This window comes from Microcaecilia unicolor, chromosome 3 (genome assembly GCF_901765095.1).
Source record: "Microcaecilia unicolor chromosome 3, aMicUni1.1, whole genome shotgun sequence".
Taxonomy (NCBI): Eukaryota; Metazoa; Chordata; class Amphibia; order Gymnophiona; family Siphonopidae; genus Microcaecilia; species Microcaecilia unicolor.
The window spans coordinates 42,924,504-42,948,353 of NC_044033.1; the positions used below are offsets into that span (position 1 = coordinate 42,924,504).

The 23,850-nt window shown below is 44.4% G+C and overlaps 1 protein-coding gene across 2 annotated transcripts in view; it reads right to left on the reverse strand.

Moving 5' to 3' along the window:
* PSME4 (proteasome activator subunit 4) overlaps positions 1-23,580 on the reverse strand; it is a 363,943-nt gene extending 340,363 nt beyond the window's left edge. For both annotated transcript variants that reach the window (XM_030195844.1, XM_030195843.1), the window contains exon 1: positions 23,094-23,580. In XM_030195844.1, coding sequence (XP_030051704.1) covers positions 23,094-23,293 — 200 coding nt within the window. In that variant the 5' untranslated portion in view covers positions 23,294-23,580. The remainder of the gene's footprint in view (positions 1-23,093) is intronic.
* Positions 23,581-23,850: the final 270 nt, after the last annotated feature.

Sequence of the window (23,850 nt, forward strand, 5' to 3'; positions counted from 1 at the left end):
CTTTCCTCCAGGATATACATGTTCAGATCAACAAGTCTCTCCTCATACGTCTTGTAACGCAAATCCCATACCATTCTCGTAGCTTTTCTTTGCACCGCTTCCATTTTTTTTTTTTTACATCCTTCGCAAGGTTGCATTATCCTGCTCAATCTGTCAGCCAAACTGTTCTTTACGCCTGCCATATAGGTGGCTTGAAGAAACATGCCGTTCCGGCGAGCCCAAAGCCACATTCTGATGGCCTCCTGACACAGGGGGTGAGATCCAGTGCCCCCCTGCTTGTTGATGTAATACATGGCAACCTGATTGTCTGTCTGATTTTGAATAATTTGATGGGACAGCCAATCTCAGAAGGCCTTTAGTGTTCCAGACCGCTCATAATTCCAGGAGGTTGATCTGTAAACCTTTCTCCTGAAGGGACCAACTCCCTTTGGTGTGAAGCCCATCGACATGAGCTCCCCACCCCAGGAGAGATGCATCCGTCGTCAGCACCTTTTGAGGCTGAGGAATTTGGAAAGGACATCCCAGAGTCAAATTGGACCGAATTGTCCACCAATGGAGGGACTGAAGAAACTCGTGGACAGCAGGACTACGTCCTCTAGGTCCCCAGCAGCTTGGTACCACTGAGACGCTAGGGTCCATTGAGCTGATCTCATGTGGAGGCGGGCCATGGGAGTCACATGCACTGTGGAGGCCATGTGGCCGAGCAATCTCAACATCTGCCGAGCTGTGATCTGCTGAGACGCCCGTACCCAGGAAACGAGAGACAGAAGAGAGTCGGCCCTCGCTTCCGGAAGGTAGGCACGAGCCGTCTGAGAGTCCAGCAGAGCTCCTATGAATTCTAGCTTCTGAGTTGGAAGAAGATGGGACTTTGGATAATTTATCACAAACCCAAGTAGCTCCAGGAGTCGCATAGTCACCTGCATGGACTGTAGAGCTCCTGCCTCGGTGGTGTTCTTCACCAGCCAATCGTCGAGATAAGGGAACACATGCACTCTCAGTCTGCGTAGAGACGCCGCCACGACAGCCAGGCATTTTGTAAACACTCTGGGCGCAGAGGCGAGACCAAAGGGTAGCACACAATACTGAAAATGCTGTGTTCCCAGACGGAATCGAAGATACTGTCTGTGAGCTGGCAATATCGGGATGTGAATGTAAGCATCCTTTAAATCCAGAGAGCATAGCCAATCATTTTCCTGAATCATGGGAAGCAGGGTGCCCAGGGAAAGCATCTGAACTTTTCTCGGACCAGATATTTGTTCAGGGCCCTTAGGTCTAGGATGGGACGCATCCCCCGTTTTCTTTTCCACAAGGAAGTACCTGGAATAGAATCCCAGCCCTTCCTGCCCCGGTGGTACGGGCTCGACCGCACTGGCGCTGAGAAGGGCGGAGAGTTCCTCGGCAAGTACCTGCTTGTGCTGGAAGCTGAAGGACTGAGCTCCCAGTGGACAATTTGGAGGTTATGAAGTCAAATTGAGGGCGTATCCCAGCCAAACTGTTTGAAGAACCCACTGGTCGGAGATTATAAGAGGCCACCTTTGGTGAAAAAATTTTAACCTCCCCCCCCCCCCCCCCCCCCCCGACAGGCAGATCGTCCGGCACGGATACTTGGACTTCGGCTATGCTCTGCTGGAGCCAGTCAAAAGCTCGTCCCTTGATTTTGCTGGAGAGCTGCTGGGGCCTGTTGAGGCGCACGCTGTTGACGTGAATAAGCGTGCTGGGGTTTAGCCTGAGCAGCAGGCTGGCGGGAGGGAGGATTGTACCTACGCTTATTAGAAGAATAGGGAACAGTCCTCCTTCCCCCATAAAAACATCTACCAGTTGAGGTAGATGCTGAAGGCGTCCGGTGGGAGAATTTGTCGAAGGCAGTGTCCCGCTGGTGGAGTTGTTCTACCACCTGTTCGACCCTTTCTCCAAAAATCTTATTCCCCCGGCAAGGAGCATCCGCAATCTGCTGCTGGAGCCTATTCTCCAGGTCGGAGGAATACAGCCATGAGAGTCTACGCATCACCACACCTTGAGCAGCAGCCCTGGACGCGACATCAAAAGAATCGTAAACACCCCTGGCCAGGAATTTACGACACACCTTCAGTTGCCTGACCACCTGCTGAAAAGGCTTGGCCTGCTCAGAAGGGAGCTTGTCCACCAAGTCCGCCAACTGCCGCACATTGTTCCGCATATGAATGCTCGTATACAGCTGGTATGATTGGATTTTGGAAATGAGCATTGCAGAATGGCAGGCCTTCCACCCAAAAGAATCCAAGGTTCTAGAGTCACGGCCCGGGGGCGCCGAAGCGTACTCCCTAGAACTCTTGACCTTCTTAAGGGCCAGATCTACCACACCAGAGTCATGGGGCAACTGGGTCCTCATTAACTCTGGATCCCCATGGATCCGATACTGGGATTCAATTTTCTTGGAATGTGGGGATTAGATAAAGGCTTCGCCCAGTTCAACAGCAATGTCTTTTTGAGGACATGATGCATGGGTACAGTGGACGATTCCTTAGGTGTCGAAGGATAGTCCAAAAGTTCAAACATTTCGGCTCTTGGCTCATCCTCCGTAACCACAGGGAAGGGAATGGCTGTAGACATTTCCCGGACAAAGGCCGCGAAAGACAGACTCTCAGGAGGAGAGAGCTGCCTTTCAGGAGAGGGAGTGGGAAAAGAGGGAAGACCACCAGACTCCTCGTCAGAGAAATATCTCGGGTGCTAATCTGCTTCCCACGAGGCCTCGCCCTCGGTATTGGACACAAGTTCACGAACTTCAGTCCAAAGCCGGGCCCGTCTCGACTCCGTGGAAATATGGCCATGGTGGACACGTCGAGAGGAAGACTCCCGCATCGGCGGCGATTAAACTCCCTCCATCGATGTCATTGGGGAGTCAGCCTGGGAGGCTGCCGATGCAGGTACCGGAAGCAGTACCGGGACCGGAGACCTCACGACGGGCGAGGGGCCAGCCGGCACCTCACTCAACGGCACCGGCGGCGCAAGCACCCCCGGTACCGGAGAAAGGCGCAACAGCTCTTCCAGAATCCCTGGGAAGATGGCCCTGAGCCTCTTGTTCACAGCGGCTGTCGAGGAAGGCAAGGAGTCCGGTAACGAGCTGAGAATCTGTCCAGGACGCAGAGGTGGTACCGGGCTGTCCACAGTGGAGCGCATCGACACCTCCTGTATGGAGGGTGAGCGGTCCTCTCGATGTAGACATTTGGGTGCCGGCGCCACTGGCGACCCAGAGCTCTCGGTACCGCGTCTGGAAGGCGACCGATGACGATGCTTCTTTGCCTTCACATGAAGCACGTCACCGGTACCTCCCAGTACCGAAGGGGAGGACATCGAATCCAAACATCTCCTGTGGGCCGGGTCCGAAAGAAGTCGATCCCGGAGGGCCTGTACCGCAGGAGCCCTCGAGGCAGGCGGAGACCAACTCGAGGGCTCACCGCTACCAGCAGGGGAATGGACAGCCCTCACCTGCACTCCAGAAGACAAAGCACACTCCGACAACATCGATACCACTGATGACCTTGGTACCGAAGACGTCGAAGCACCGGACGAGGCCCCGAACAAAAGGTTCCACTGGGCCAATCTCGCCGCCTGAGTCCTCTTCTTCAACAGAAGACAGAGAGTACAGGCCTGGGGATGATGCCCGGCCCCCCAGACACTGAAGGCACGAAACGTGCCTATCAGTGAGGGAGATAGTCCGTCTGCACTGGGTGCACTTTTTGAAGCCGCTGGCAGGCTTCGAGAACATGGGCGGAAAAATCACGCCGGCGAAGTCAAAATTCGTGATGATGGCTAATGGCACAAAAAAAGTTACAAAAACCCACATGGTCAGCTAAAAAGGCCGCGTCCGACAACGAAAGAAAACTTAACGGGAAAACTCTCGAAAAAAAAGGATTTTTTTTTTAACGAAGTACGAACAAGACGGAAAAAAAGAATCCGCACACTTCCGAACGGAAGAACGTGGCGAAAAGACGCGAGGGGTCTCCTTGGGGCGCAGACCGACCGAAAACAGCCATCCTGAGCCGCGGAAAAAAGAAGACTTGCGATCACGGTCACGTTCGGGCGGAAAGACCGTCGCGCATGCGCACACGAGGGCTAGCAAACGCTGTTGCTAGTGAAGATCTCCGATCGGAGGGGCTGCCGTGGACGTCACCCATTAGTGAGAACAAGCAGCCTGCTTGTCCTCGGAGAAATGTGTTATACTGAATGCTATCAGCTCTTATAAATTGTTAAGTTACTTAGAATGGATTTTAAGCACTTTACTCAAAAAAAAAAATGTATTCCACATGCAGAAATTTGGAAGAGTCCTGTCTCAACAAGATCCTATAATTTCTAGTACATTCTCTTTCAGGTTACTGGTCCCATATAAGGCTAGCACGGCATCCCACTCTGAAGATCTTCTAACAATGCAAAATGTTCCAGGAATTATAACTTCTGGATTAGATGGTTTAGTTATAACTGGACCAATATGTCAAAATTTGTCACTGGTGGACTTTATTAAAGTAGTGTCAAAAGTTTCAGCTGCAGCCTTCATAAGAGACTCTGTGGGGTAAGAATCTGCCTGTTCTGCAGCTATCAGTTCTGTGTGTATCTTTAGCACTAATACCTCCTTGCATTACTTTCAAGCCGACACACCAATAGTAGCACAACTCTCATCCGACACTAATACGTGGAAAGTAAAAATGGTCACCTACTCCAAATTAAACTGCTTCTTCTTTGTGAGGTGTGACCTATTCAATAGTTACCTCAAAACACAATCCTGCACTCTTCAATCACTTTTAAAACAGTGGTTAAATCCAATTCTGTAGGAGCCTCAGCAGCAACTCATTTCATAAAGGAATAAAATCCTGTGATTTGCCTGCATCGTCATCAGCTTCCATTTAATCACTTTATATTTCGACAATACAAAAATTAGTATAAACTTTTATCTTTTAGTTTCAAAACATTATATTTGGACCCATGCCAACATGGGCCATGTTTCATCACGCTGTGTCAGGACAATAGGTCCTATACTAAGGTGCCAGACTTCAAGCGCCTCCTCCACAAAACTAGGCCCACATTTGCGCCTTGTTTTGAAACTAAAAGATAAAAGTTTATACAATTTTGGTATTGTTGAAATATAAAAGTCTCTTATTGGAAGACGATGACGATGCAGGCAAGTCACAGGATTTTATTCCTGTGTGAAACAAGTTGCTGCTATGGCTCCTACATAATTAAATTTACTCACAGTTTAAAAGTGATTAGAGAACTGAAGAGCACAGGGTTGTGCTGAGTCATTTATATTGCCCATGCTGTTTGTGTAAGGCTGTGCACTATTTAATAGTGATCCATCTAACATTAAAGCATGGAAACATGTTCAGAAAACTACAGTTTCTATTTTTGTGCTGTGTGACCTTGGCCAAGCTATTGTGTTTCCAATGTCTTGATTTCCCCAACTGCAATTGGATGCTAAAAATAATATTCCTTCATTCCCATTTCATTTACACATTATTATGAAGCCAGGCAGTACAAAAGAGCTAATCATCCAGTCACTCCAGAGAGTAGTGTATGCACGTTTATAAAATATGAAAGCAAAGAGCCACAGAATGAACTGGGGTTTTGTTTATAGTGAAAGAAGCCTGGGAAACCAACAGGGGCATTTTTGAAAGAGAAGGGCACCCATCTTCCAACACAAATCGGGAGATAGGCATCCTTCTCTCAGGGTCGCCCAAATTGGCATAATCGAAAGCCAATTTTGGGCGTCCTCAACTGCAGTCCGTCTCAGGGACAACCAAAGTTCATGGGGGTGTGTCAGCACCACAGCGAAGGCGGGACTGGGGAATGCTTAACACATGGGCGTCCTCGGCCGATAATGGAAAAAAGGGCGTCCCTGACGAGCATTTGGTCGACTTTACTTGGTCCTGGTCCATTTGTTTTCACGACCAAGCCTCAAAAAGGTGCCCAAATTGACCAGATGACCACAGGAGGGAATCGGGGATGACCTCCCCTTACTCCCCCAGTGGTCACCAACCCCCCCCCCCCCCCAGCCTCTATGCCAGCCTCAAATGTCATATCCAGCTCCATGACAGCAGTATGCAGGTCCGTGGAGCAGTTTTAGTGGGTACTGTAATGCACTTCAGGCAGGCGGACCCAGGCCCATCCCCCCCCACCTACACTTGTGCTGGTAAATGTGAGCCCTTCAAAACCCATCCAAAACCCACTGTACCCACATGTGGGTGCCCCCCTTCACCCCTTAGGACTATGGTAGTGGTGTACAGTTGTGGGGAGTGGATTTTGGGGGGCTCAGCACCAAAGGTAAGGGAGCTATGCACCTGGGAGCAATTTTTGAAGTCCACTGCAGTGCCCCCTAGGGTGCCCGGTTGGTGTTCTGGCATGTGAGGGGAACCAGTGCACTACGAATGCTGGCTCCTCCCACGACCAAATGCCTTGGATTTGGTCGTTTTTGAGATAGGTGTCCTGAGTTTCCATTATTGCCGAAAACCGGGGACGACCATCTCTAAGGATGACCATCTCTAAGGTCGACCTAAATGTTGAGATTTGGCCATCCCCGACCGTATTATCGAAACGAAAGATGGACACCCATCTTGTTTCAATAATAGCAGATTCCCAGCCCCTTTGCCGGGACGTCCTTAGAGATGGGCGCCCTTAGAGATGGTCATCCCCGTTCGATTATGCCCCTCCACGTATACTACAGATCTAAGAGAACCTAGAAAGCAAAACAACATAGGATGAGCTTCACTAACACCAAGTGGCTGGAAATCTACACCCCCTTCCAAAATATTCAACTTGTGTTGCCTTGTAACCTAGAAATAACAAACATTATAACCGTGTTAGTTTTATGCATCCATACATCCTACCTCACAACAGCCTGGTAGAAAATATATTCCAGAAATCCACATAAAAGGAAGTAGAAAAAAAACCAAACAAACATATTACAGCTTTGACTGTATAAGTGCCCATCACCTTTTATTCTTTCCAACCCAATGAAGTTTGAGTTATACAATAGGAATCAACAGTGTCTGTCCATATGGGGCACATTAACACTCCAAAAATGCTAAGCAATGGGAAGAAACTTAGCACATTGGAGAAACCAGTAAAAGACAGATCAAAGTTCCAAAACGGTCTAAACTGCACCACCTATTCCAGAGAAATAAGACTCCCATCTCTATACCCCCCCCCCCCCCCCAAATGGTCCAATGCATTTCTATGGGAGGAAGAGTTACAGTTGCTGTAACACAGAAAATGGGATGGGATGAAACTTGGTAGGCAGGTAAATTGGTAAAAAAAATAAGAAGTTCCAAAATGGCCAACAATTGGGGGTTGTGGGGGAGGAAGGAGTTCTATATATCTGAGGTAGCAGGTTTGGCTTTTTACAAGATTAAGTCCTTGAGTATGGTCGATGACAAAAGTGAAATTTAATACTCAAATGAATGCACTTAAAAAGAAGGTTAAACAATTACAAGAATTTTCAACTACTACGATAAAAGATAAAGTGGTCATACATCAGAAAATTCAGCAGATTGAAAACTATAACCGCAGATTAAATCTTTGTTTCTTGAACTTTCCTAAGACTTTTGGGATAAGTCCATTAGATGCTTTTAAGAAATATTTGTTGGAAATTCTTCATTATACTTCAGATGCTATTCCCCCAATTAATAGGATATACTACATATTAAATAAGAAGGAAGGGGAGGAACAATTAGAAACGAATTTTTAGGAACAGAAAAAAAGACACTATCAATTTAACTGATTTCTTGGAAGGAACTATCTCTGAAGAATCCGAAAGAATGACATTAATAGTCATTTATTTTTGAGCAAGATTTAGGCCCAGATGCACATGCCCTCTCAACACTGCACAACACTACTGTAACTCCACCAAAATGTAAATTGTAAGCCACTTTGAGCCAAAACTTGTTTTTTGGATAATAGTGGGATAAAAGAATGCATAAATAAATACAACTTTAACTGAAGAGATTTATGCTGCTAAAACAGGCTAGCAGCATTCTCTAGCGGCCAGTGCAGACAAGAAGGATTTTGAGACGATTATGGAATAGGAGGCCGTACATCAATAGTGCTTTATAAAATTTTGGAAGCGGCACAAGCAGGGTTGTGTCAAGATGGCAGCACGCGAAATCCACGGCTGAGCGGTCTCGAGGGTTTTCCTGCAAATTAATAACATTATTCCCCTTGAACAGATGCCTCATACTAAGCGAAAGGGGACAGTCAAGGCCAACTCCTCAACAGCCAAGACCTCCTCTCCACAGCAACAGATCATAGAGAGGTTCACTGTGAGAACTCCTATCCAATATACCGGGAGGAACCCTGTTGTCTCACTGGCAGGAGACCTTGAGGTTGGATGTCACTCTTTCTCCCCCGGTTCTCAATCCACCGCCTCTTCTCGAAGTACACCACTCTCAGCAGAGGTCTCCGGGGACCGAAGATGTAGCGGAAATGCTCTGGATTGAGTACATGAGGTGACGGTATCTAACGGAGGTTTAAAGCTTTTTAGTCTTCAAAATGAGCCACGTGCTCTAATACAAAAACCTAAGACAGTGACATTGGAGAGTAAATGGGAGGCTTTCCAACATTTGGATATAACCGTGGCCAACTCAACGAAAGAGGTTTTCTAAGTCTTTAGATGCGCCGGGGGGATAGTCACTGGACATGGGTAGCTGGGGGGGGGCGGAGGGAAGGGTCGCTGGACATGGATGGCTGGAGGCGGGGCAGGGGGGAGGGAGGTGGAGAGGGGGTCCTGAGACCAGAGAGGTGGGGGTGGGGAGGGGAGCCCTGCGAGGGGGAGGGTGGGGGCTCACACTCACTCACTGTCTCTCACATACACTCTCTCTGACACACTCCATCTCTGTCACACACACTCAGTCTCACACACACACTCTGTCTCTCACACACAAACACACAGACAAGCTGTCTCTGTCTCTCTCTCATTCTCTCTATGACACACACACTCCATCTCTCACACACACACACACACACACACACAGACAAGCTGTCTCTGTCTCTCTCTCATTCTCTCTATGACACACACACTCCATCTCTCACACACACACTCTCTCTCGCAAACATACACACTCCGAGGAAAACCTTGCTAGCACCCGTTTCATTTGTGTCAGAAACGGGCCTTTTTTACTAGTATATATATAAAGGAATGGGGTATGCTAGTTATTGGAAGAAGGGGAGAATGCACATGAATGTCAGGGGAGATTGGCAGAATAGAGGGGGCATATTGTGTAGGGGAAGGTGAGGCTGGAAGCGGACTTTATAGAATTACAGGGATAGGTGAACTTAGGAGATAAATGCAGATATGTCAAAAAAGAGGGAAGGGTCCAAAATAGTTGGGGTACAAATACACTGAGCACGAGAGACCCAGATGATCTTACATAATTTTGGAATGGGAAAAGAGAGAGGGATCTGCTGGAAGAGGGAGGCAATAGAGGATACAAAGTTCTTTTACTGTGCACAATATAGGCAGCATACATAGCATATGGAGATGAACCTGAAAATAAGAGGCTTCAATAGCCCAGTGAAAATGATCTTGAAGTACTTCAAAAGACAAAGTGGATGCAGTCCTATTTGCAGGAAACTAAACTGACACTGTTAGGACATACACACACACAAAAAAAAAACTACAAGTAACGTGATGTGTGGAAATGGTATTTTTAGCATTCTCCTTGAAAAAGCAAGGAGTAGGCTATTTTGCTCCATAAAAACCTTCAATTTGTGAAGTACAGAGTGGGGGATGATGGGGAGGGGAGGACAGCTTAGGTAACATAGAGTGGACCAATATGAAATTAGTATCCTGAGCATGTATACCCCCAATGGTCTGAAAGGAAAATTAAAAAAAAGGAGATATGAATTATATTTTGGGAGTGGCAGACCTATCTGGAGCTATGGGGAAGGGGTAGTAAAGAGAAAGCAAGGAACTGTGGAAGAGTATGGCAGTGTTTGATTTGGTAGATGTTTGATAAGGGGGAAAAAACCCAGGGATTTTATTTATTATTTTATTTATTTATTGCATTTGTATCCCACATTTTCCCACCTCTTTGCAGGCTCAATGTGGCTTAGAATACATCATGAATGGTGGACATATATTAGAAAATAGACATTTAGTGATACAGAAGGATCTTGGGTAACATGATAATGATAAAACATGATAGTAGTATAACAAGCAGGTATTATAACACAGTTCTGAATATATGTTTCTCTCCGCTTCATAAGACTTACTCCCAAATTGACTATTTATTGGTGGGAGCTTCTATAGAGGTGCAGGTAACAAAGGAAGCAATACACCTCATTTGTGTGTCAAACAATGCCTTGGTGACTCTGGAGCTGAACATGGAGAGAAGGGAAGGGGGAGCTTCTAAGCCTTGTCAGCTTAATGTCACCCCATAATAAAGACATTAAAGACAGCCAGGAAGGCATGAGATCTTTGAGCTCAATGATGCAGAATCCACCCCTGTTCATGCTCTACAGGATGTGGGATAGGAATATATAAAAGGTGTTCGTATCAAAATCTCAGCTCAAGATTAAACAAAGAGGGAGGAATTGTTACAAAAATTATACACTGCCCTTAAGATCAGCCAACAAGAACACAAACAGAAAGAAAATAAATCCTCCAGAAGATGCAAAAGATTAAGCATAATAGAGTTGATAGAAATAGAGAACGTGAAGTTTATGATGCAGGTTAATGAAGCAGAAGGGCACTTGCTGGCATGGCAATTTAAACAGCATAAGCAGGTTAAGATAGTAAGGAAAATCGAAGAAGAAGAGGAAACATATGAAAAGTAATCTGAAGCTAGAGGAATTTAAGAAGTTCTACATGACCAATTCAAGGTGGAGAGTGGAGGAAAGGGAGCCTGAGGGGATAAAGACATCTGGTCAGATCGCAGCTCTGGGTATAGGCGATATGAAGAGGCTTGTGATCCAATTCTACCCCAAGAAGTAGAAGAGGTAATTAAAAAAAAAAACTGGCCAAAAGGAAGACTGTGGGGAAAGATGGTTCCCCAGTGGAATAGTATGAGGCAATGGAGCAAAGTGTGAGCAGGATATTATTGTGGATCCTAAATGCAGCAATTCTGGGAAAAGGGTTTCCGGATTCTATTTATAAGGCCAATGTAGTGGTACTGGACAAGAAGAGGAAGCCAGCCATCTTTGTAGTAGCTACAGACCAACTGTCCTATTAAACTGCAATATGAAAATTATAGGTAAGTTATTGGTGGGCAGGATGGAAAAGGTCCTCCCCAGAGTCATACACCCAGATCAGACTGGATTTGTCAAAGGATGCCTAATAACAGACAAACTTCAGCAGATCATTAAAGCCCCATCTTGTGTGTGGCTCTGGATAGCAGAAAGACCTTTGACGAGTGGAGTAGGAGTTTCTATATAAGGTCATAGAGTGGGTATGGGTGGACCTTTTCTGCATGGTTTTAAAAGGTGTTATACTTAAATCCGAGGTCCAGATCAGAGGAGTTCCCTCTCCAGAAACCGACAGCAAGGGTGCCTACATTCACCTTTGTTGTTCACACTGGCTATAGAGCTGCTTGCAGCATTTGTCCAGGCAAATGATTGGTAACATTATGCCTGTGAACATGGAGGTGGCACACAAAATAATGCTGTATAAAAAAAAAGACCTGGAGAGATCACTGCCACACTTGTTATTAGAGCCAAAGGAGTATTCCCAATTCTCGAGATATAAATTGAACATAAGAAAAACAGAAGTTTTGGGGGTGGGAATTGTGAAGAAAATCTGGGTAGGAGATTTCCTGCTTCCTTGGATAGAAAAAGGTTTAAGATACTTGGGTGTGAGAATCTCTGCAGATATTACAGAGCTATACACACTGAATTACCCTCCATTGTTGGAGAAAACAGGTCAAGATCTATGAAGATGGGACTCCTTCCTGCTAAACTGGTGGGGCAAGATAGCAGTCTATAACAGTGATGGCGAACCTATGGCACATGTGCCAGAGAGGGTACGCAGAGCCCTCTCCCTTGGCACGCGCGCCATCGCTGGTCCGCCCACTCTCCCTCCCTCCCAGCACCAGGCCTGCCGTCCGCCTGCCCTCCCTCCAACCAAACAAGCAACCATCAACCCGCCCGCCCTCCCTCCCTCCCTCCCAGCACCAGGAACCCCCCTTCTCCTCTTAAATCTTAAAAGCATACCTCCTCGGAGTTCATTCAGGCGGCATGCGTCGGCAGCGAAGCGCGTGTTCTTCGCTCGGCGCACCTTTCTTTCTGTATCTCAAGCTCTGGTCCCACCTATGGGCGGGACCAGAGCTTGAGGGACAGAAGGGAAGGCACGCCGAGCGAAGAACACGCGCTTCGCTGCCACTGCACGCCGCCTGAATGAACTCCAAGGAGGTACGCTTTTAAAATTTAAGAGAAGGGGGGGTTCCTGGTGCTGGGAGGGAGGGAGGACGGGCGGGTTGATGGTTGCTTGTTTGGTTGGAGGGAGGGAGGGCGGGAGGCAGGCCTGGTGCTGGGTGCTGCTGGGTGGGAGGGGGGCCTGGTGTTGGGTGCTGGGTGGGAGGAAACCCTTATGATGGGTGCTGGGTGGGAGGGAAGCCTGGTGTTGGGTGAGAGGGAAGCCTGATGGTGGGTGCTCGGTGGAAAGGAAGCCTGATGGTGGGTGCTGGGAGGGAGGGAGGCCTGATGGTGGGTGCTGGGAGGGAGGGCAGGGGGGAGAGTAGGGTGGCTGGACATTTGTGGCTGGAGGGGAGAGGAGGGTTGCTGGACATTTGTGGCTGGAGGGGACAGGAGGGTTGCTGGACATGGATGGAGGGCAAGAAATGAAGAAGAAAGGAGGAAAGTAAAGAAATAAATGGAAAGGAAGCCCTGGAAACGGAGTTAAGAGAACAGATAGAGAGCAGCAGAATCAGCGACTAGAACCAATATGGATAGAAAAACAAACAAAATCACCAGACAACAAAGGTAGGAAAAATTATTTTATTTTCATTTTAGTGTCGAATTTGAGAATTTACATCTGCTGTCTTATTTTGCACTGGGTATACTGGAGCTGTAACATCTTACAGAAATGATTTATAATGGAAGAAAATCATGTTATTTTTTTCTCCTATACTAGTATAATATTTTCAATGATGTCTGTTTATATGCGCCATGGCTGGTGTAAGGGGTGTGGCTATCATAGGGGTGGAGTCATATGTGGTGACCCCGCCCATAATGAGTACCGGCACTTTGCGATAAATAATTCGATTTTGGGTTGCTGTTTGGGCACTCGGTCTCTGAAAGGTTCGCCATCACTGGTCTATAAGATGATAGTCCTTCCCCATTTCACATTTATGTTTACTCGGTTACCTATCTATATCTAGGCACAGACCCTGAGGCACTGGCAAAAGATATTGAAAAAGTTTATTGTGGGGAGTAAGCGAGAATTAGTCAAGTACGGCTAGCCGGGAGAAGGATGTCTGGGTTGAATCTTCCAATGCTGAAGAGATATTAAAAGGCTGCAATTTTGAAAGCAGTCAAACATCATTAAAAGCACCCACAGACAGTTCCCCGAGTGTAAACTGAGAGATCTTTCTTAAGACCTTCTTAACAATTTGAAGTAGTAGACTGGGTGGGAGGGGAAGTGGAACCCCCCCACTTCTAGGACCCTTAAGCTTAGTACCACAGCACAACTGAGAGATTTTGAACCTTTCCTAAGGAACACAGAAAGGTATACAAGATGACTTGGGCTGATGAGGTCTCACTCAGTTTTAGCAAATTTATAGAAGAGGGACAGGCGATGACAAGAGTATGACTGAGGACAGGGAGAGAAGGTCTATTCCTTTCCTTGCGCATTTTTCACTTGTGGCACTTTAATCTGTCTGAAGGTCATCTTGGGTTGCTGTAGAGGAGAAATTATGTAATAGCTATAAAGCACTTATTGATGGAGGAAAGGGGTGAGAAGGACCATAAAAATCAATGGGATGCAAATTGAGTCTCACTAACGAACCAACAAGAGTGTGTGTCGGTTTATTGATAAATCCATACCTGCTCCTGGGCCACAAAACATAAATAACTTCAATTCAAAACTGTGAACAGACTATATACAACACCCAAACTGTTATTTCAGATGGAATATAGGGACAATAGGTTGTGCTGAATAAACTGTAACAAGGTTAGCTCATTTAACCATAAGTGGTGGTACTGCAAAGTAGTTCAAAGTTTTTGTGGGAGGCTGGAAGGGCTATTAGGGTAATGGTCCCAAACATTTAATAGCTGGATCAGAAATGTAATATGTTGGAGGTGAAGGTCGATTGGGTTTAAAGGAAGGACAGAAACAGCTCATTGAAAAGCTATTATTGGCTGCAAGGTTAATGATAGGAACAGCTTGGTTAAAGGAGACAGGACATTCTGTTTGGTAGGTAATGTCGAAGTATGATAAATTAACTTGGTTACTTTTGGGGATCAGCGACAGACCTGAGACTCTCTGGTATTAGGCTGACCACTCCCCTATCTGAGAGCACTAAGGAAGTGGAGCAGGGGTGAAGAGGGCTGAATACAAGGGCAGGTAATTTATATGATGAGATAGAGACGGATTTCAAATTCTTGGATGTCAGCTGCAATATATAGGTAATGTTTCCCGTATGGTGAAGTAAATTCTCAAAGTTAGGTCTTCTGCTGCAAAATCATATCTTTTTAGAAGGTGGCAGATGACTGGGCAGTCATATTTAAGATGACTGGGCGGTCGTATTTTATAAATGAAGTACATCTGACTCTGTAATTGGGTTTGCATCTGGTAGTGAGACTTTCTGTTCAAGTGTTATTGTCCTGGGATGCTTGAAAATTTAACACAAAACTATTCTGTTTGTTAAAGGTTAATGTGCTTTGCTTAATAATAAAATTTATTTTTAAAAAACTGTTACGAGTTTATTCAGGTTCCCTTTAATACTACATTTTATTTAAAGATCAGAAACTATTCAGTGACGCATATATTAAATAAGGGAAATCAGGAGGAGAGGGGGAAAAAAATCACATCCCTGTATATACAGTGAAACATAAGAAACCATCACTGCCTCTCCCTATGCTCTACGATTCCCAGCACCCCAAAAAAATGCAACAACTACAAACACTACCCCTACAACAGCTCCACAAACTGCCCCATGCCCAAAAAAGCATTTCCCTACAACTGGCCCACCACCCCACAATCCAACTAATTATAACATATATTCTAACACTGCAATACACAGGGCAGCACTAACACAAATGCACAACCACAGCATATACACACACACTGCCATATTCAACAACCCATAGGCAATACATTCATCCACATATATATGGGGTTGGAAAGCATTACATAAGACACGTTCTGCATGCTTTCCCTGCTTGCTTCTGTAGCAATGCTGAATACTTTAACCTATGTTCCAGTCAGTCACCTTCAAAAGTACACATAAAGTGATGGCCTCACATGTGTTACATATGACAATAGTATAAATTCAGTAGCTCAAGATGGTTCCCTCTGCTGGGTAGTGCATTTCAAAGCAACCAGACAACCATAAGCATCAAGAAGCTAGCAAAATAACTCTGGGACAAAGTTGTAAACAGGTGATGATTGCAAGATGGTTATACAACAATTGCAAAGTCCCTGAATATCCCTTGGAGTATGGACAAGAAGTGGAAACTCAGGGTTTTCCTTCAAACTGAACATGCAAGTAGATGACTGAACAGGGAGGAAATAAAAAGGCCAATAGCACCTTTGAATTAGCATCAGATTTTCATGGCCAAGAATGAATAGCTGTTATGCATATCACGAACAATATCCCAACCCCTCCACAAACCTGGAAAGGTGGGAAGAAAAAGAAACCCCAGCTTGAATCCTGTTTGGAGCATACAAAGAAGGACTTCAGGAGAGAATATGGCCATGGGGCTGAAGAAAAATTAAACAGAACTTTTTGGCCTGAACACAAAGAAATACATTTGATGCAAACACCACCATCTTCACTGTGAAGCAGAGGTTGTAGCATCATGTTATGGGGATGTCTCATCAGTAGGGAATTAAGAATTTGTCAGGACAGAATGGACAATGAATGAAAATCAAGAAAGCTGAAACTAGGACAGAAGTTCACCTGTTAGCATGACAGTGACCTGAAGCATCCAGTCAGTGCTGGAGTTGAGTAGCTAAGGAAGTAAACACAGAGCCCCAACCTTAATCCAACTGAAAATCTGCAGTGTGACTTGAAGACTGTTATCCACCAATGCCTCCAATGAACTCTATGGAACTTGAACAGCTTTGTACAGAAGAGTAGTCCAATAATGACAAACCTAGATGTATAAAGCTTATGGAGAGATATCCCAAAACACACATTTATAATTGCTACCAAAGGTGCTTCCAAAAAGTACTGACCAGGGGGGAGGGGGTGGAAACTTATTCAGTTGCTGCATCTCAATTTTGTTTTGAGTGGGTATGCTTTGTGCCAAAATAAAATATTTTCCCTCTGAAAGGTCTGAAATATTGTGATTATGAGCAAGAACTCCTGGCTTTTAAATGCATGCAAGTCTAAACAATGGCATAACAAAATATGAAAAACATTTAATAGGGTAGAATATAGCCATTGTACTATGAACAGTATTTTGAAAATGAATGCCTCTAAAACAAATCCAATTTCTAAATGACTTATAACTGATTTTGACAATTTAAATGTGTTTGGCCCCGAGACAAAAACTATCATTAGTTGCCAGGCGGTGGTATATAAAATGCTAATAAACTAAAATTATCATTGACGCTTGTTTTTTTTTTATTCTGCTCTGTTCATTTTATCACATGCTATATTAAAAAGATGAATATCTCTAGTAAAATATGTGTTGGGGATCCAGTTGTGAAGCTTTACACTTTGGCATGGAAAAGGCTGATGATGGAAGGAACTAAGTGGGTGCCTTTGCACATAGTATGACCTAGGATGGTGGCATTCAAAGCAGGGAAAGGCTGTCCTTGATAGAAAGAGCTATCTTGCAGGACAGATTGTGCTCTGCTGCTGGGATGCACCTTTAGCAGTGTGGCTAAAATAACTGGGAACACTGGAGAGACAGCTATCTTCATCTACCATGTTACTAAATCAGATATCAACTAAGTCAACAGAAATTGTTTCTGAAGCACAATACTAACTTCTGGTTAAAATATTTCCAGATATTCATATATATGGCTCAGGAATATTGAATCAAACACAACAATGTAGGAAACCACACAGCAGTTCAAACAGTCTTTATTCATAAAAGATAAAAACAAGAAGTTCCAAAAGCCCTAAATTGGCACTCATGAAGTAAATATTTCTTGTTTTGTTGCCTGCATATTTTTACAAGAACTCCTGTTCCTTAGCTTTAGTAGATACCTGTTTAGTAGCTACTAAGTTAATTGCTGTACTAAAACCTCTAAGGTAAACTGGGAAAAGATACATTGCCACCTAGCATAAATCAGATGTATTTTAATGCAGAAGAGGAATTGCGGCAATGTATGAAGTGACAGTGCTGCTAGGATTAGAGCTGCATTCCTCATGCTAGTGGCTAAATCCAGCGCCAGATACTGCTTCCGCTGCACAGCTAGTCTCACTGTACACAATCAGACCTATGTACCTGGTTTACACTTCCATCCCATCCCTCACAATATGAACTTTCATAGTCAATGCACACCTGATATATATGCATAGACAGAATACACAGTAATATCCAGAGATGTACTGCTCTTGTGTGTGAATCCAAAAATAAATGAAAACATAAGTCATTATATATCAAGGTGAAAATTGACCATTTCATCTCTGGGGTAACCTATAGTAAATGATAACAGACAAAGACCAATTGGCCTAATCAATGTGACCATTACACCTCCTCTACACTGCTAAAAATATACCACAAATCATGACAGCTGAGCAGTTTACAAACAGAAATCTAAAAGACCAAAAAGGAAATGAGAGGCATTAAGAGGGGGTGGCCTATGTTACCATAGAAATATAATTAAGCAAACATAGTGGCCAGCCATACCATCTTAACCACTTGCAGCATACTGCTCCTTATCTATCACTTTTTGTTGTAAATGTCTGTAGCTGAATGAAATGCCACACAAAGAGGAAACAATTCCTGTAATGGTTCCTACATACACTGGAGTGCTCCTAATCCTTTACAAAACCTGCCATGAAATACAAAATTGGATTGCTTTATATATTCAGATCTCACTTTATAATATCAATAAATCTTGTGCATTAAATTAACACCATGTGTTACACAACCGCCCTGCCCCCCCCCCCCAACCTAAATAGGCAAAAAAAATTATAAATGGAAGAACAAGGCCTCATACACTGTCTGAGTTGCTTCAATGTGTTCAGCATAAACATAAGCACATCCCAGACACAATCATTGCCACCAAACAAAACTCCAAATATTTCAATATGTCCATTTAATTTTATCTTCTATGAAACATCTCAGTCCATATTTTAATAAATTTCTCTTAATTTTTCTGTACATATAATTAAAACATATGTACTCCAAACAGGCACACTTATCTGTTACTCCCAATGGGCCCTGTTTCGCCCAAAGCTTTGGAAAGGTTCTGATGGTGACATTAGATATAACATCTCTGTACACTTCAATACCTCAAGATCATAGTAACATAGTAGATGACGGAAGAAAAAGACCTGCACGGTCCATCCAGTCTGCCCAACAAGATAAGATATACAAAAAAAGTAGCAGATATGAGTTTATCTTGATTTGTACCTGTCCTTTTCAGGGCACAGACCATATAAGTCTACCCAGCACTATCCCCGCCTCCCAACCACCAGCCCCGCCTCCCACCACCGGTTCTGGCACAGACCGTAAAAGTCTGCCCAGCACTATCCCCGCCTCCCAACCACCGGCTCTGGCACAGACCGTGTAAGTTTGCCCAGCACCATCCCCGCCTCCCGCCACCGGCTCTGCCACCCAATCTCGGCTAAGCTCCTTAGGATATAACATCTCTGTATTTATTTTTGTTACATTTATACCCCGCACTTTCCCACTCATGGCAGGCTCAATGCGGCTTACATGGAGCAATGGAGGGTTAAGTGACTTGCCCAGAGTCACAAGGAGCTGCCTGTGCCGGGAATCGAACTCACTTCCTCAGTTCCCCAGGACCAAAGTCCACCACCCTAACCACTAGGCCACTCCTCCACTTCAATATCTCAAGATCAGGCTCTGGAGACTAAACAGTGAGCACTGGATGGAAGATCAAGACCAATGAAAGTCCCTACAGATTTTTTTTTATGAAACTAGCTTTACAAACCTTGGGTGCAATGCCTGTTCCTTCAATGGCTAATTTGTTTATGGCAGACTTTGAGGAATGGTGGCTATATATTCCTCACCATACAAAGATAATATGTTATTATGGTGGAAGTTTATTGATGTTGATGTCATGTTGTGAAAAGGAGATGAAGAGGATACCCAGCAACACAAGACCATTCCTCTCCAGATCAAGCTACCACTCATTAGATCTGCTAATCTGACTGACTAGAAACCATCCCTCCTCTCTAGGCTCAGTCTATAGACTAAAATGGGCCTGCTAACATTGCTAAATTAACATCAAGTCAGCATTCAAGATCCAAAAACAAAACACTTTGTACTCCCATTTTTACAAATTCATTTTATTCAAACCATTACTTTTTCCCCTGTGGTCAATCAATTCTGCCCTATTAGTCAAAGGATTAACAATAATTTGAGATAAATATAATTAAGGATTCTATCACTAATAAAAGCTGTTTTGTAATACAAGTTATCACACCGAGGAACAGAAGCCAGAAACTGTGATACCTGGCCTCTGATGTCTTTGGACTAAATATAATTCTTCCAACATTGTTTTACAGCAATACGCATTAGCTTCAGATAAGTCCATTTGCTTTATATACTCTTCTAGTTCTCCCTGCCTGTCTTTGTTAGTAAATAGCCATTGGAGCAATTCTAAAAACAACCTACTCCACTATATACAGCATGACTAAACAGTGGCATGGGAAGACACTGTCACACTGTGTCAAAACAAGTTCTAAATATCACAAACGCAGCCTCCAGACTTCACAATCTTTGTTAGCAAGTGCTTCAAGATGTAATTCTATCCTAAAGAATCTCTCTCAAGTAACACACTGCTTATGCAATCTTTCCAAAAATACATTTCTCAAACTCAAAACTTTATAATATATTATATAGATATATATAGCGACCTCTGCCTCAAACATGGCTAGTTCAAAAGAAACATTCTTGGTTTATATATGTCCACTAATCCACCACATTAAGAAACCTGGGTGGCAAATAAACACACAGCTGTCAGAGTTATTACTCTTATCTGTCAACTGTACTGTAGAGAATGACACAGGGACAAAGTTTGTCCCCATCCTCGTGGGTTCTGTCTCCATCCCCACGGGCTCTGAATCCATCTCCAAACTGTCCCTGCAGGCCCTGTCTCCGTCCCGGCAGGTTCTGTTCCTGTACCAACCCTGAGGGCTCTGTCCTCATCTACTGAAGCCTTGAACACTTATGATTTTATATTTAAATATTTTTATTAAAGTATAAAAAGGAATATGCTATGCAACTGTTTATAAATCACAAATAGAAAACAACAACAATGATCAACTATAATAAACCCCACCACCACCCTCTACCCTTCCAACCCCAACAACAGCTGAATTCTACTATCCCAAGGAATCCTAATCCACCTGTTAAATGTCCAGGGGTACAAAATACAACCCCTAGCAGGGGGGAAAATATGCACTATAAATCACTGTTATGATTTTTTTAATCTGTGGATGAATAAGTCATCTACAATCTCAGGATTCAGTCTAGCTCTCCTGTCTTCCACAGTCCTTCCTGCAATAGAAGATGTCTTCTCAGAAGACGTGCTGGTAGCAGAAATTTACAGGATCCCCCAAGCAAATTTTCTGCCAGTTGTGGCCAGCATATTTGCTTATTTTTCCAAAAACATCAAAATATTGTCATCTGCATCACTCAAACATAAATAATGGTGAAGTTCATTAACAGGCTTCCAAGTACAGAATGACATGGGGGACAAAATTTGTCCCTGTCCCCATGGGCTCTGTCCCCATCCCGATCTGTCCCTGTCCTCACCCCTGAAGTTACTGCAGGTCCCCCTCCCTGTGCCATTCTCCACTGTATTGTCCAAGAGAAGCAGAGTGCTTATACAAAAATAGAATTACTCTGAACTGCAGCACACAAAAATGTTACTACAGTGAATTCACCCATTATTTTAATGTAACCTATATTTACACAAATGTTTTGTTCTTCAAACCACAAACTTCTACTTGCTTTTATTCAACTTAATAAAAAAATAATCAAAACTTCCTAGTGCTTCAAATTATCATACTCTGTGATGGGCCACACTGCAAATACAAAGCTGAGAATGTGATGATTTATTGATCTAATACTTTGAAGCTAACAATATATTTTAATAAAACCATACTTTATTTTTTAATGAAGTCCATACACACCAAAAAAAATGCATCAATGCACTCTCTTCTGAATTCTCTTAACCCGTATTTTCACCACTTAAAACTCCACCCACATATAAAATTGATATACCCTAATGTTCTCTTGCCATTGTTCTATCGTCTTATCTTTTCCCCATTGTAACACTCCATTGTTTCTACGCCCGTAACGATGTTTTGACTTGACTTTGTCTTCCCATAACTCCTCACAATGTAACCTATAATCGTACTGTAACACATTGTATTTCCATCATTCACAATGTATTGTAAACCACACTGAGCCCGCAAATAGGTGGGAAAATGTGGGATACAAATGCAATAAAATAAAAAAATAAAAAATAAATCTTAAAGAAATTCTTCTAAAATACACTTTTTTTTTACAAATTAGTTCCTATATAAAGAACACTGTACCAGTGATTTTATGGTAGGAATACAGAAAGGGAACTTTAAAACAATACAGGAACGTAAGACCTTTGCGGTCAGAATTATTAAATACTAGTAAAAAAAGGCCCGTTTCTGGAGCCAATGAAACGGGCACTAGCAAGACTTTCCTCTGGCCCCCCCACCCAACTCACCTTCATTGTTAGTGACACCGTGGTCACCGTCGATGTGTGACTCTGGCCCCCCCCCCACCCAACGCACCTTCATCGTCAGTGACGCCATTGCGCCGCCCTGGCCGCTGTCGATGTGAATGAATTGCTCTGCCCTCAACGTCATAACTTTTGACGCGAAGGCGTGGCCCCGAGACTGTGTTTTTTGTGGCTTCAGAGCTTCGAACTTACGAACCTTGGCTTCAGTGACATCAGACAATAGAACGTTGAGGGTGAGTTTTATATATATAGAAGATAGATTTTGTCACCCACCAGATAGGACTTAACAAAGATCTGGGTTTTCTAGCCCATTATAAACCATAAAATTGTACTGCTTTTGTCACTTTCTTATCTCCATGCATATCTCCCTATCCCTCATCCACCCAGCTCTCCCTGTCTCTCACCTAACCCACCCTCATCCTGTTAGACTGTCACTGAAATGTTCTGATGTTTCACTTATATATAGTCATCTATCAACATTTGCTTATTTCCGATCTGATGAAGGGCTACATTCGAAAACTAATCAAAAAAATGTATTAAGTCATGTCCAATAAACAAAAGGTATCATCTTATGTTCTTTCCAATGTTTTATTTTGTTCTATTTCTATTACATATATAAAGAAACAAAATGAATCATCCTCATGTAATATTTCCTTACGATTAGCTACAATTTTACACGCTTCTTCCACACGCAGTCTCACTTAAAGAAAATACACAACCTGGCTACAATTTATCCCTGAATACAGGTTTCGCTTTATAAAAACTGTACCATAAAGAAACAATCACGCGGAGCCGATCAATTTATTTAAAAAGACTGCAGAGAACAGAATTCACCATCTTCAAAAGCCAACCCAAATCACTTGCGAGAAACAACAAAAGCAGAGCTGATCGGAGAGGGAAACTAACAGGAGAGGCACCTAAGAAAGTTGCTTAGCTGTACATCCGGGGCACAGATCAGAGTCTCCTCCGGAAAGCCGGCAACACGCCGACCGGCGCCCCGGGGCAGCAGCAGCGCTGGAGGGCCGCGAGCGCCACTTACGTGGAGAGCTTCCTGGTCCAGAAGAGCACCCCGGGCCAGAGCTCGCGCAGCTGCACGGCGCGGCCCAGGTTGCTTTTGATCTCGGCCAGCAGTTCATTGGACTCGCGGTCGAGCCGCTCGGCGTAGGGCAGGAGCCGGTTGTAGGCGATCTCCTTCTGCGGGCTGAAGCCTAAGCGCTCGGCCCGCTCCTCCACGCTCATGCTCTGGGGCTCTTTCTCTTCCTGCCGCCCCGGCCCCTAACTCTGAAGGAGTGGGAAAGGAGACTCCTCGTTTTCGCTGTGTGTGTGTCTCTCTCTCTCGCTTTCTTCTCCAGGTGTCTCGGGTCCGGCTCCCGCTCTTCTTCCGCCGGTGCCGCAGCCGCCGCGACTCGTCTCAGTTTCTCTGCCTAGTCTGTTAGCGACGACCCAGCAACCGAAAGAGGAGAGAGACGTCAGCCCGGCGGCTCGTGACTGGTCCCCCGACGTCACTTCCTGTCGCATTGGTACTTCGGCTCTGCGGGAGCCCTAACCGGTGCTGGAAGATACTGAGGGAGCTTCTTCTCTTTTTCCAGGAGGGGCGAGGATGATGGGTTGGGTTTTGCGGTTACAAAGAGGGCAGTGTTTTCTGAGGCGTGCAGATTGTGTTTTGTTTGTTCGGGGAGGGGAGGGGGAGAGCGTATTGATCTGGCTGTTTCTGCTGTGCACAGCAAAAACAGAGTTGCCAAATGCCATTCTTTAAATTAAAAAAAAAAAAAAAAAACATTAGCAACAACAGTCCA